Source organism: Corvus cornix, chromosome Z (assembly GCF_000738735.6).
Source record: "Corvus cornix cornix isolate S_Up_H32 chromosome Z, ASM73873v5, whole genome shotgun sequence".
Lineage (NCBI taxonomy): Eukaryota > Metazoa > Chordata > Aves > Passeriformes > Corvidae > Corvus > Corvus cornix.
Window position 1 is genome coordinate 58,082,646 of NC_046357.1, and position 12,313 is coordinate 58,094,958.

The 12,313-nt window shown below is 40.2% G+C and overlaps 1 protein-coding gene across 1 annotated transcript in view; it reads right to left on the bottom strand.

Moving 5' to 3' along the window:
• CNTLN (centlein) overlaps positions 1–8,694 on the bottom strand; it is a 198,954-nt gene extending 190,260 nt beyond the window's left edge. Inside the window, 2 exon segments of the mRNA XM_039567578.1 lie at positions 169–264; positions 8,602–8,694. Coding sequence (XP_039423512.1) covers positions 169–264; positions 8,602–8,694 — 189 coding nt within the window.
• Between the last annotated feature and the right edge of the window lie 3,619 nt (positions 8,695–12,313).

Below are 12,313 nucleotides of genomic sequence, written 5' to 3' on the forward strand. Positions count from 1 at the left end.
AGCTCTGTGTCCACATGGAAACCAATCATAAGTGTTTATACTGAGACCAGTACTGTTTAATATATTCCTAATTACATATTCATTATATAAACAGTACCAAGCTGAGCAGTGCAGTTTCTAAACCAGTAGGAAGGGATGCCATCCAGAGGGAGTGACACTGACAGGTACCGTTGCTCTCTCGAGCTCTGCAGCTTCTGTGCCGGAGCGCGAGGTGTAGCGATCTCTAAAAGGCATCTCCAAAGCGAAGCCGCTCAGCAGGATCGGCTACACACACACGCGTACATGCACAAACGCACGGATATCTCCAGTAATATGGGTTGATAGCAAAGAGGCAGGAAGGGTCTTTGCACAAATTTCCACAGGAGTAGTTTATTGCTTCTACACTGGAAAGGGTTTTAGAGGCAAAGACCGAGAACAGCAGAGCGTCTAGTTTTAAGTACGGGGGCTGAGGGCACAGGGGTGGTACAAAGGCGGGACTAGGACAAGGAAGCCAATGGGAAAGCTCTGGAGGAGTGGTGAGGGGCAAGGGCCAATGGGGGAAACAGGGAGTGGAGAACTTCCGGGGACAGGGGACATATAAGGTATAGAGGGGATGGAGAGGCTCACGAGCCAACCAAGGGAGCAGAACTGGGGTAGATTAACATAACAGAACAATGCATCCTGGGAGAAGCCTTTGTGGTCACCCTAACTGGAGGAGGTTCTTTTGGTACTAGGGACTTACCAAGAACTCTTTGTCCTCTGTACCACAGGCCAACCAGCCACCACAACAGGCTTGCAAATCTCAAAGTTGAAACAAGGCAAAGTGCAAGGTCTTGCACCTGGGTTGGGCAAAGCCCAGTATCAATACAGACTGTGGGATGAGTTGATGGAGTCCTGTGGAAAAGGAGTTGCATGAACTGCTGGACAAAATGCTGAACGTGAGCATGCACTTGGAGACCAGAAAGCTAACTGCATCCTAGGCCCACCAGGTCAGACAATTCTCCCTCTCTAGTCTGCTTCTGTGAGACCCCACCTGGAGTGCTGTGTCCTGCTCTATGGACCTCAGCATGAGAAAGACATGGCCACATCAGCACAGGTCCATAGTTGGGCCACAAAACTGGTCAGAGGTGTGGAACACCCTTCCTGTGAAAACAGGATGCAAGAGTTGGGTTTGTGCTGCCTGGAAAATGCATACAAGGGTCCTGATTGCAGCCTTCCAATACCTAAAGGGCTTGTAAGAAAGACAGAATTTACCAATGCCTCAAGTAACAGAAGGGTCAACAGTTTTAAACTGTTCCCTTTTCAATTTAAAAATATTTAAATTTAGATTAAGTATAGATTCAGATTGAACATAAGGAAATGTGGACAACAAGGTGGTGTGGCAACCGAAGAAGATTGCAGATCCCCCCATCACTGAAGTGTTCAAAGACATACTGGGTAGCGTTTTAAGCAACATGACCTACTGAAAGACATTCCTGGCCAGGGAGGCTGGACTAGATGATCTTTAAAGGTCTTTCCAACCCAAGCTATTCTGTAACTCTGTAATCTCTATACCAAATTTTGAATTCCCACTCGCATGTTGGGGGCAATTTGAAATATTCACACACAGACATACTATGAATAGGTAACTACTTTATGAAGCACAAAAATATACGTTTTTAAAAAATCTCACTTTTAGTTCATCTTCAGTTTTACTTCTATATTCTAAACCACTATTTTTCAAAAGGAATGCCAGGTATGAAAAAATTTCATTACATTTAACTAAAATTCGTCAGAAGTAAAAAAAAAGTAGAAGAAAATAAACGTAGCTATTCAACAACGGTACTTCTACATATAATACATAAAGAGTAAGGCCTCTATTAACAACACCTGTACTAATCAGACTCATGTGATTTACACTCCTTATGGCAAAATATAAGAGTATAAAATAACAAAAAAACGACCCAAAGCACTAAACAGCTGGCATCCCTTGGCACCAATAAATATGTGGTCTTGGCTTAATCACTAATAAAAGAAATTAGCATTTAATGAACAGAAGGATTAAACACTTTGCTCCATTTTGAAAGAACAGCATGGATATCAACAATTTATCCACAAGAAATATTGACACACTCAAATTCTCATATTGGTAGTTTACAAAAATTTCAATTTTGGTCACAAAGTTGGATGGGTAAGAACGAAGTAGACATAAAAATACAACACCATGGAAGAACTATGTTTTCGTGTTCTGTTTTTTGAAGTTTTTTTATTTATTGTTACTTACACTTCTCAGATATTGATTAAAAATATTTCTAATATGTATAATCAACATGCATCTGCAATATCTAGTCATCTATTATGAAGCAACACAAAGTCTTGACGTGTTGGTTAATGTATTTTTCATGTTTATGTATAAATAAAGGAGGGGGGTGATAAAACTACGTATAAATCAAGAGTATCATGGTTACATTATTTTCAGTGGGTGTCCTGGATATTAAATTGGTCCAGAATAAATAAATGTGCCCTTTCTTTCAGCTAATGAAGTATTTTCTGTTATCAGTTCTAGTGATGGCAAACAGAACATTTTACAACCCTCCCTGATGCAGAAAGTGATCAAAACAAGACAGTTCCACTACCCGCAAAGAACTGTTCTTTTTCTGCAAGCACATTATAAAACAGGACATGAAGATCAAAATGGACCTATGCACAGCTCTTCACAATAAGCAGGAAACACAGCATGAAACAGGGCAAAAAGCAATTGAAATCCCTGCCACTCCACTTCCCACAAAGTAGCAGCCATCTTTCTTGATCCTCTCTTACCCAAAAATGCCTAGAGATATACATAGTCCATTCTTTCCAATCCCTGGTAAGAAAGAGAAGCAAAAGCAGCAGCAGCTACAGGAAGATCTCTTTATTCCCCATTTGTATTTACCATCTTCTGACAAAGTGTCAAAATGCTACTGGTGAATCTGCTACAGCAGAATCTTCAACAGATTACTGATCAGTTCCTAACTTTTTGACTAATGGTGAACTGTCGATGTTTTAATGGATAAACTGCATTTGTAAAGTGAAAACCATACACAGCATGGTTTCTTTGACTAAACAGTATGGTCTGCAGACTGCTGGCAGTTGACAGACTGTACTTTTTGGGCTAAGATTATAAACTGTGCAGAGTACCATGCAATGGTGTACTTAATTCCTAACACAGAGAAGGATTTTTAACTTTTTAACAGTGATTATAACTATCACTAACAGAAAAGGCAAATGAGTTACAGAAAATAACATTAACAAGACCTCCCTAAAAATAGTACACATATTTTTATGCAGGGAAAAAAAAAAAAGCAAAAGAGCAGTTCAGTTTTGGTAGAACCACAAGTTTAGAAAAGTCCTCAGTTAGGAAAACACAGTATCATTTTAGCAGAAAGACATGCCATATTACCTTTGAAATCAGAGCTGCAATCAGCAAAATGAAGACTGATGGTGTCTTGGGTTTTTTTGAAACTAATAATGGGTAAATTGTTAAGATATTTGTTTGAAATCAAACCAGCGTTTTCAACAAATAGAGAGATCCTAGGCTGGTAAATAAAAACTAAGCTAAACAAATAAAACTCTTCTTGTGAGTCCACCAATAGCATAAGTAAAACCAGAAGATGATGTGCTTGCTTCTTCCAACTTTTTGTATTACCGTCAATATAGGACACTCTCTTGGATGTGGAAAACCCAGTCCAGAATCACTGTCTTGTTCAAATCAAGGATTTAAAGTAGTTTCCCATCACAAAATGCCTGGAAGAATTATTCCTATCTTTTCCGTTACAGAAAAGGGAGGCATGAAAGTATCTATTCTAGAAAGAACCTGAGAGCTAGGACATCAATCATCAATTTAGCAATGCACATTATTTTACATCAAATGAAGTATCTTTCACCACAAGAGACTTCCCTGCAGGACAGCAACCAAGGACTATGCTATGAATCTTTATAGACCAAACAGGTGGTTTAAAGAAATACACAGGACTAAAGAGAAAGCACATAAAGCTAAAGAAAGTGATCTTGGCTCAGAAACTCCACCCATAGAATGAGCTGCCAGAGATACAACATTTTATCCCCGTTACAAAAAAAAACCAAACCAAAAAACACAAAAACCAATAAAAATCAAAACAAGCACAAACAAAAAAAAAATCAGAAAGAAACTAACCAGACTAATTTCTTATACCAGGAGCCACTATGTTTTTCAAAAACAGCATATCCATCTGCCCCACCCCCAAAAATACACAAGAGCAAGGGAAAACAAAAACTCCTGAGAATAATAAGAACATAGGTACTGAAGATCTTGAAATTTTGAAGTGGTAGGCAGCAGCATAAAACCCTGAAATAGAATGCAGCAGTTAACACAAGCAACAGAGACAAGATGTGACATGCCTTAATATTTGACCTTTGTCTTTCCACTGCCCTCCGACAATGTCAAGCCCATCGTAACAAGGTGCCAAAGAAAACAAGAAATTTAAAAATAAAAAACAACTTCCTGCTTTCTTTTCAGTTGTTTTCCGGAACCAAAACTTGATTTCTCAAGTAATTTTCAAGTAAAATAAGAAGATGAGCCACTGAAATTAAAAATAATTACAAAATGTCTTATTGCAGACACAACCATAATTTTCCCAAAACAGCATACTATAGAGGCACACCTCCTTAGCTTTATACAAGGCTTCTCAGTAGACAATCTGGGAGATTTGGACTATTTTCTTAATTTTGCTTTCTCATTTTTGCCAATTCCACCACAGAATTATACGTCAACATCAGTTTTCAGAGTGACTGCAACAAAACTGTACTTTTAACAGGCCCTACTCCAAGATCTTGCTTATTATAATTGATGCTCCTACAATGGTTTGAGTAGTATTAAAGGAAATATCAAATACTACCAACCTAAGCTGCAGAAGTCAAGACTTAGTAGTAGAACCTCAGCTTTAGAAACAAAGAAAGGAACAGAAAAAAAAAAGAGGAAGTATTAAAAACACCATACATGGCTCTGTAGGCACCTTTACTTTGTGGGAATTGTTGCCTTAAAAGAACAGAGTAAATGTGAATAAAAATCTTGTTTTGAACATAAAGGCCACCATCCTGGATGACTAGAAGAGTCAGGTTCTCCAGAATTCCGTCAACATAAAAGAAACAACATCCAGAAGTAGATGCCTGGAATAGAGCAAAGCTAGCATGCACAATACTTCCACTAAAGCTCAGGAGCTTCACTAGCCAAAGAAGGCTCTCATGTATTTACCCAAAAGACCCAATATCAATGGGTTCCCATTCCAGGAAAAGACTTCATTTCAGAAGTGCAGTTTATGTGACAGTGAATATAATAGCCCAAGAAGGTGTGTAGAAGAGAAACATGACATAATCTATTCAGATGCTAATAAATCTGTATCTTGGATACATACCTGTTTGCTAAAACTGTTCGGTTTAGAACCGATTAAAACTGTAGCCTCAATCATTTAATAAATGTCTTTTTTTCTTTGGAAAAAAAAAGATATCCAAAAACCAACAGATACTTAAGACTAATCCTTTGGTTCTGATACACCCTTAAACTATTAAAGTAGATTTCAGCTGGAAAGGTTTTTTTGCAAACACAGTTTACGAGCCTGTTAAGGAAAAGGAAACAGACTTGGGCAATTTTATCTAGTTGCTGGATGAAAAGTTAACACCCTCTCAATAACATCTTTTCTAAAGACATTTACATAGCTTTTCTATCTAAAATGCCTGCTAAGGCAGTCTGTGAAGGAGATAACCCTAGCCAAAAGCATGGGATAGAGGACAAGGAAAATCTTAGTAGAAACTGAAACACATTTACTGTGATACACCTCCACAGGTTGTCCTGAAGGATTGCAGTCTCCAGGAATGGACATACTCAAAACTTAACTGGGCACTGTCCTGGGCAATATGTTCTAGGCTGGGGTGCAATAGATGCTCTAAACTGATGCCATGATGATCTTTTGCCTTTTCTTTTATACCCCTGTTACACCTTTTTACAACTTCTGTATTCTTAGTGCTTTTTGCCTACATTCTTGGACTTGTTTGTTCAGATAGGAGACTAAACATTTTAGAAGTTTCATAGTTAGGGATCAGTGTACCCCAGACCCCAAGGTCCTCTCCAGAACACATTCTGTAAACTAAGATAGAACCATCCAGGGGAAGGTTCCTCAGGGAGGGGAGCTCACTTGAGCCCCTCATTTGGGAATCTTTGATAGATATGCTAATTAGTAAGACCTACAATGTTATACCAGATCGATTCTGTGTGCGCATTGCGGTGTGCATTTCGGTGCATTCCACTTGGATGTCGTGCACCTAAGGATCCTTAAAATAAATACCAAGGTAAAATCCCTTTTTCCCTTCTAACCGTGTTTGACTCTTGATTTTAAGACCAGGAAAAGGCATCAAAAGAATCCCCATCCACTCTGAAAGCTTTCACAACTCTGATTAACAAGACCTACAAATGTTAGGAGACAGCACAGGAACAAAATAAGTTCTTAGATCTAAATGAAATTAAGTAAACCTCAGCAGATGAAACAAAATTATGCTTAAGAAATTAGCTGAGCAGCAAAAACTTTATATTTCAACTGTGAAGAAGCTAGAAAAACACAACATTAACATCACCCATATATATTTATGCTTTTAAATGGCTTGTCTCTGCACAACGTTTTCACATGAAACATGACCTTAAAATGGATTAACCTTCTAGAAATAATTTTATCAGTTGACTTTTAAACCAGTTGAAGAATCTTACTGAAGTCCATTCAGTAATTCAGAGCAGTATAGTTCTCATTCAAATCCAGAGTATCTCCACAAAACTTTCTGTACAAGGTTAATCGCCTTAGATAAACGCTATATTGAAAAAGCAGCCTAACTGACTAAGTTATCACTTCTTTTACTTATTTAAATCTGCCTTCCCCCTTCTTTATGTAACATACACATGCTTAAACCTGTCAAATGTATTGATGGATTAGTGAAATGGTAAAGCATGTAGATGTCTACACTGCAGTACTTTCAGAGAATCTCTGCTTAGAGATTGCTCTTCACTTTCTTTTATATTTTATTAATAATCTGAACTAAATCCTGAAGACATGCATCCCCTGTCATCAGAAGGATGGTAGATACTGGATTCTACCTAGAGCTGGAGAGATTGCTGCAGAATCTCTCCAGTAACTATCTTCCTGTTCTTTTTTTGCCTGCTTTCCTCCCAGAAAGCTATCTGATCTGATAAAAGACAAAGATACAAGAATGGCAAGATAATATGCAAGAAATTTAAAATAAATACATTTCAGAATATTTTCTGTCTGCTGAGTTCAACACATGTGGAATGTGTTCATCAAGGAACAAGTAGAAATGCACACACAATTGAAATTAATCTAAAGGGTAAATCAGATGCTTAACTACAATTTGTGTACATCAAGTTATCAAAGTGATTAGAAATTCAGATTTGTACTGTTTACTTCAAAGTTTCTATTATGTATAATGCTCTTCAAAAATATTACATGCTACTAGGTTTTAGTAAGACAGAATTTATGTCCAACTAGCAAACTAGCAGAGCACAGGACCTCCTTCTGCCTCCACCAAATTTTGTCTGATAGTGCATATCTGCATACTAGGAATAGCAAACTATATCTTTATAGAGAGCTTCCTGAACTTCTCCCACAAGACATTGAAAACATCCCCAAAGTATTTAACATTGTTCAGCTTTCCAAACAGGATTTCCATTGACAGCTCCTTCTCCCCACAGATCTCCTATGCAATATGTCTTCTCAAGAAGTCTTGATTCTACCCACGGCAGGAATCCAATGCCAACTGCCATGCAATGTACTAATGCTGCTTGGAGCAGGGAACCTCTACTAACTTCAACATGGATGCTTTCTTCTGATGGCTTCATCAGCCCAGGCCTTCATGGCTTTAACCAGACCACATCCCATGTCAAAATACTGTTTTGGCTACCAGCAAGTGAGAAAGCACCCACAGCATTAGGTGTCACCTTCCCCTCTGCCACATACTTCTGGTGTAATCCATGTGTTTGGTAGAGAATTTTCACTGATTCCTACCACAAGACCTCACACTGCCAACATTTTTATATTTTCAATAAATACACTTAACTGTCAGCGATGAATGACCAACTGGAAAAATTAAGGAAGTGTACCTGTGAAGAGAGGCCACAGGTAAAGAGGCAGACGGGGAACTTTTGAAAGTACACCCATAATTCCTCATTAAGCCCTCCCTTCCCAGAAACAACTTGGGTATATTTGATCCTGCTGCAAGGTTGGAAAGAGATGAAATGACCTCCAGAGTTTCCTTCAAGTCTTAACAATTCTCTAAGATCCCTCTCCCTGTCCATTTTTCCCCGGAGCTGCACAAGGCAGCACCTTGGGACTTTTGCCATTTCAATTCAAGAGAACCGTGGCTTCTGGGAGGGTGAACGAAAAAGCTCTCAGAACAGGTGGTTTCATCCAGGGCAAGGGCTCAAGCCCGATTTAATTCATGTCTCGGAGTCGTCGGGCGCCCGCGGCCCTGCTCCTCCTCCTTGCCCGCCGGGAGCGGACGCGAACCCGCGGTCCCAAGAGGGACGTGCCCGCCCGGCCCCGAGCCGCCCCCCGCCCCGCGCTCAGGTACCTGGCAGCGGCTCAGCTCCTCCGCCAGAGCCCGCAGCTCTTCCTCCAGCTCTGTCACCCGCTGCGCCGCCGCCTCCGCACCCCCCGAAGCCATCGCCGAAAGCCTCCCGCCGCTCCTCTCGCAGGGACGGCGAGGGGAGAGGAGGATCCGCGCCTGGCAGAGCGGGATCAGGCAACCCCCGCCCGCCGGCGCCTGGGGGAAAGGGGAGAGAAAAGACGCCGTGAACCACACAAATGAAAACTTTCCGCTGCAGTCACCGCGCGGGCGAGCGCCGGAAACCGCAGGGAAGAGAGAGGACGCGGTGCAATGACGTCACAGCGCAACCGCTACCCGGCGAGGAGAAGGGGCGAGGGGCACGTTTGAATTCGCCCGCCCGAGCCGAGGGGCGGCGCATGCGCCGTGCGGGCGCTGGGGCGGGGACGGCGGGATGTGACCCGATGCCCGGGACTGGCGCTCCGGGAGCGCAGCTCCGCGGGCTTCTGCCCTGGCCCCGGGACGTCTGCCGCCTTCGTCTAACAGGGCTAGGAGCACCTGCTGTCCAGCCAAGGTGCTGAGCGAGGGATGCTGGAAGTGCCTGGGAACCCAGCGGATCCCTGCCCCTGCTCAGCCGGAGGAGCAGATGTCCCCCGCTGCTGTTCAGATCGTAGATGTTTGCATACGAACCGTGCAGATCAGACTCACAGAATGGGTCAGGCTGGAAGGGACCACAGTGGACCATCTGGTCCAACCTCCCTGCTCAAGCAGGGTTATCTCAGAGCGCATTGCACACAATCGTTCTTGAATATCCCCCGTGAGCGGGAGGGACTTCAGCAGCCTATCTGGGCAACCTGTTCCAGTGCTCACTCACTGCGCAGTAAAAAAATTCCTTCTTATATTCAGGTGGAGCTTCCTGTGCATCAAGTTTTGCCCACTGCCTCTTGTCCTATTGCTTGACACCACCAAGCAGGGCTGGATCCATCCACTGACGCCCTCCCTTCAAACACTTGTGCGCATGATGAGGTGATGAGATGTTTCTGGGTGTTCTGCAAGATGCTGAGGCTCCAACATACCTGAGCGCCTTTTCCTCTTTGTTTGTTTCTTTTTTCTCTGTATTAAGTAATAACAATGGCAAGACAAGAGTCAAAAATCTGGCTTTAGATTAGGTCTTGATAGGGTTTTGGGATGCATGAGCACCCTTGTTTCTCAGACAGGTAGATTTTGAGATTTAACAGTGCCAGAGTTGGATTTCAGAGCCTACAACTGACAGCAAAGGAAGGCTTCCAAGATCTAACCCTTACAAATATGTGAAATATTTCGGCTGGTGCTATGTAAATGTACTGTGTTTAAGATCCAGATATGTGGAATACCTGGTTTTGTAAAAAAGGGTTAAATGGTATTGCCAAAGTAAATCCTCATGTAGCCTACATGGGAAGCAAAATGCTCATAAAAAGGATAGACTTTCCCCCAAACAAATGGATAAAGAAGCTGAAACATGTGGTCGGAATATGTTTTTGCCTGGAAATTGCATTTCACCAATGTCATTATCTTACTACAGAAATATGATACCTGTTTTATATAGAAGTATGTTTTCTTTTCCTCTCCATTGTAACTTTTGCACAGTTTTTGGAGAAGTTGCCCTTAATGTACCACTGTGACAAGAAAGAAAACTCTTAGTGTGTACGTGTACATGCAGAGAAGTAAGAAGGTTTCACACCATGTGAATTAGGACACACATTAAAATGTCCAATCCTTCCACCTATGGCCCTAGCAGAAAGATTCCTGCATCCTTGGTGATAGCTGTGCCTGTCAAAGTTGATTTTGCATCACACCGATGTCCAGGGGCACTTCTCAGAAGAAGAGAGTGGCTACAGTACTCAATGCCAAAATTTTTTTGCCTAATTTTTTAATAAAAGCTTTTACTATGACTTTTACTAATATTATCTGCACAATTATGAATGTAAACAGAAAGGTAGGAGACCACATTTGAGTCTTCTCTGTCCAGTTATACGGAGATTTAAGGAGATTCAACAATTATTGGATCAATACCACATCTCTCCTTAGACCACCCTTTATAATTTTTATAGTTCGTCACTCATTGTATATTGTGTCATCTCACATTTGTGATCTTGCACTTCCTGTCATTTATCTTTGTGTGTTATTAAATGTTCATTTGACCATAATGACCATCACGTCAATTCTAACTTGTTTACATTTTAAACTTTTTCTTTGCTTTTAGGATCTCCTAATTCTCTTTTACCGTAAATTATCCGGTCACTATGATTCTATGTAGCCTTCACTTTTTCCACAGCCCTACCTTTTAATAACCGTCTTTTTTGCTTTTCATTTGTTTCCTAATATTTTTGTCATTCTCCCCTTGACCGTTTGTTCCCTATTACACTTGGGCAACAAGAAGCTAACCTTACTTAAAAAACAATATGCTTAGATTAACTGCTGAACAACTAGAATGACTAAACAGGATTTAAAAACATTTTCCAAGTACAAGGTCATTCAAAGTTGAGCTGAAAAGATCCAGTTATTACAGGGGCTAGGCTCAAAGCTTGACAGAACACAAAACAAAAGACTGCAATTCCCTACAACTTTAGAACCTTAAAAGAGAAATCTGTGTATTTAGTATTTGTGTAGACACAACATGTTACCACAATAAACACAAAAGTAACACTCTCCCATAACAAGATATTTATTTTAAGGACATAATATTTTTGTGTGTCATTTAATCATCATCACATTTGCTTTCCTGCTATTTCATAAGGTTATTCTCTATAACAAAGTTTCTAGTTATTAACCCAAACAGTATTCTTAGAATATTTCAGAAACTTTAAAATGTGCAGTTGGCATGTTTTGGTGAATTGGGAGACATTGACTTGTATCAGCGTATTTTGTACATTATATTTCTCCCAAATCTTTGTATTTTGGAACCCCTGCATTTACAGTTATCAAATCCATGAGACTGTTAGGCTAAATTCTTCCAAAACTATCTTCCGTTTGGATTTCACTTTTTAAAAATTAAATAATACTGCGTTTGAATTAGGTCAGCACAAGAATTTTTCCTAATATGTAGCAGTTGAGTAAGCATGCAATTTTTTGTGGCTTTTCCACTTGTAAGACATCTATTTGGAATACATTGCACAATTGAAACCTATTTGTTATGGCTTTTGCTCACTTGCAGTCCCTGTGAAAGTTACACAAATGGAAGTGCTCCCCAAGTTGCGTTGGTGGCAGAAGAAAAATATTTTTTGTTTGGGTTTTTTATTTTGCGCTTGGAAAATTCCACATCTTTCTTTGAAACATGTTCATATTACGAACATGTTGCAGTTACTCTCAATCACAATTTCCTTTCTTTCTGTTTGTGTATTTTTTTCCTTATCTTAATGTGCAATAAAAAGTTACTCCATCCATTTTGGCAACCCCCAATACTTCATTATTAGAAGTAAAGAAATGTAAGTACATAATAGATCATTTTCATTTTCTTTTAAACAAAAAATATTGTACTGGTCTGATTTGAATTAAAAGTGTTAAAATGTTATACTTAAGAATTTGCATTTCTCCTTGGATTTTTATGTTGACTGTTCATGTTTGTCACCAGTAGTTTTCTAGGAAACAGCATCATCAAACAGGTTCTTTCTGAAAGATGTTTGTCGGCTACAGTGAACAACACAAATCAAAATTGCTGAAATGATTTCTAGCAGGTTTTGGCAATGTCCTCAATGCTGTA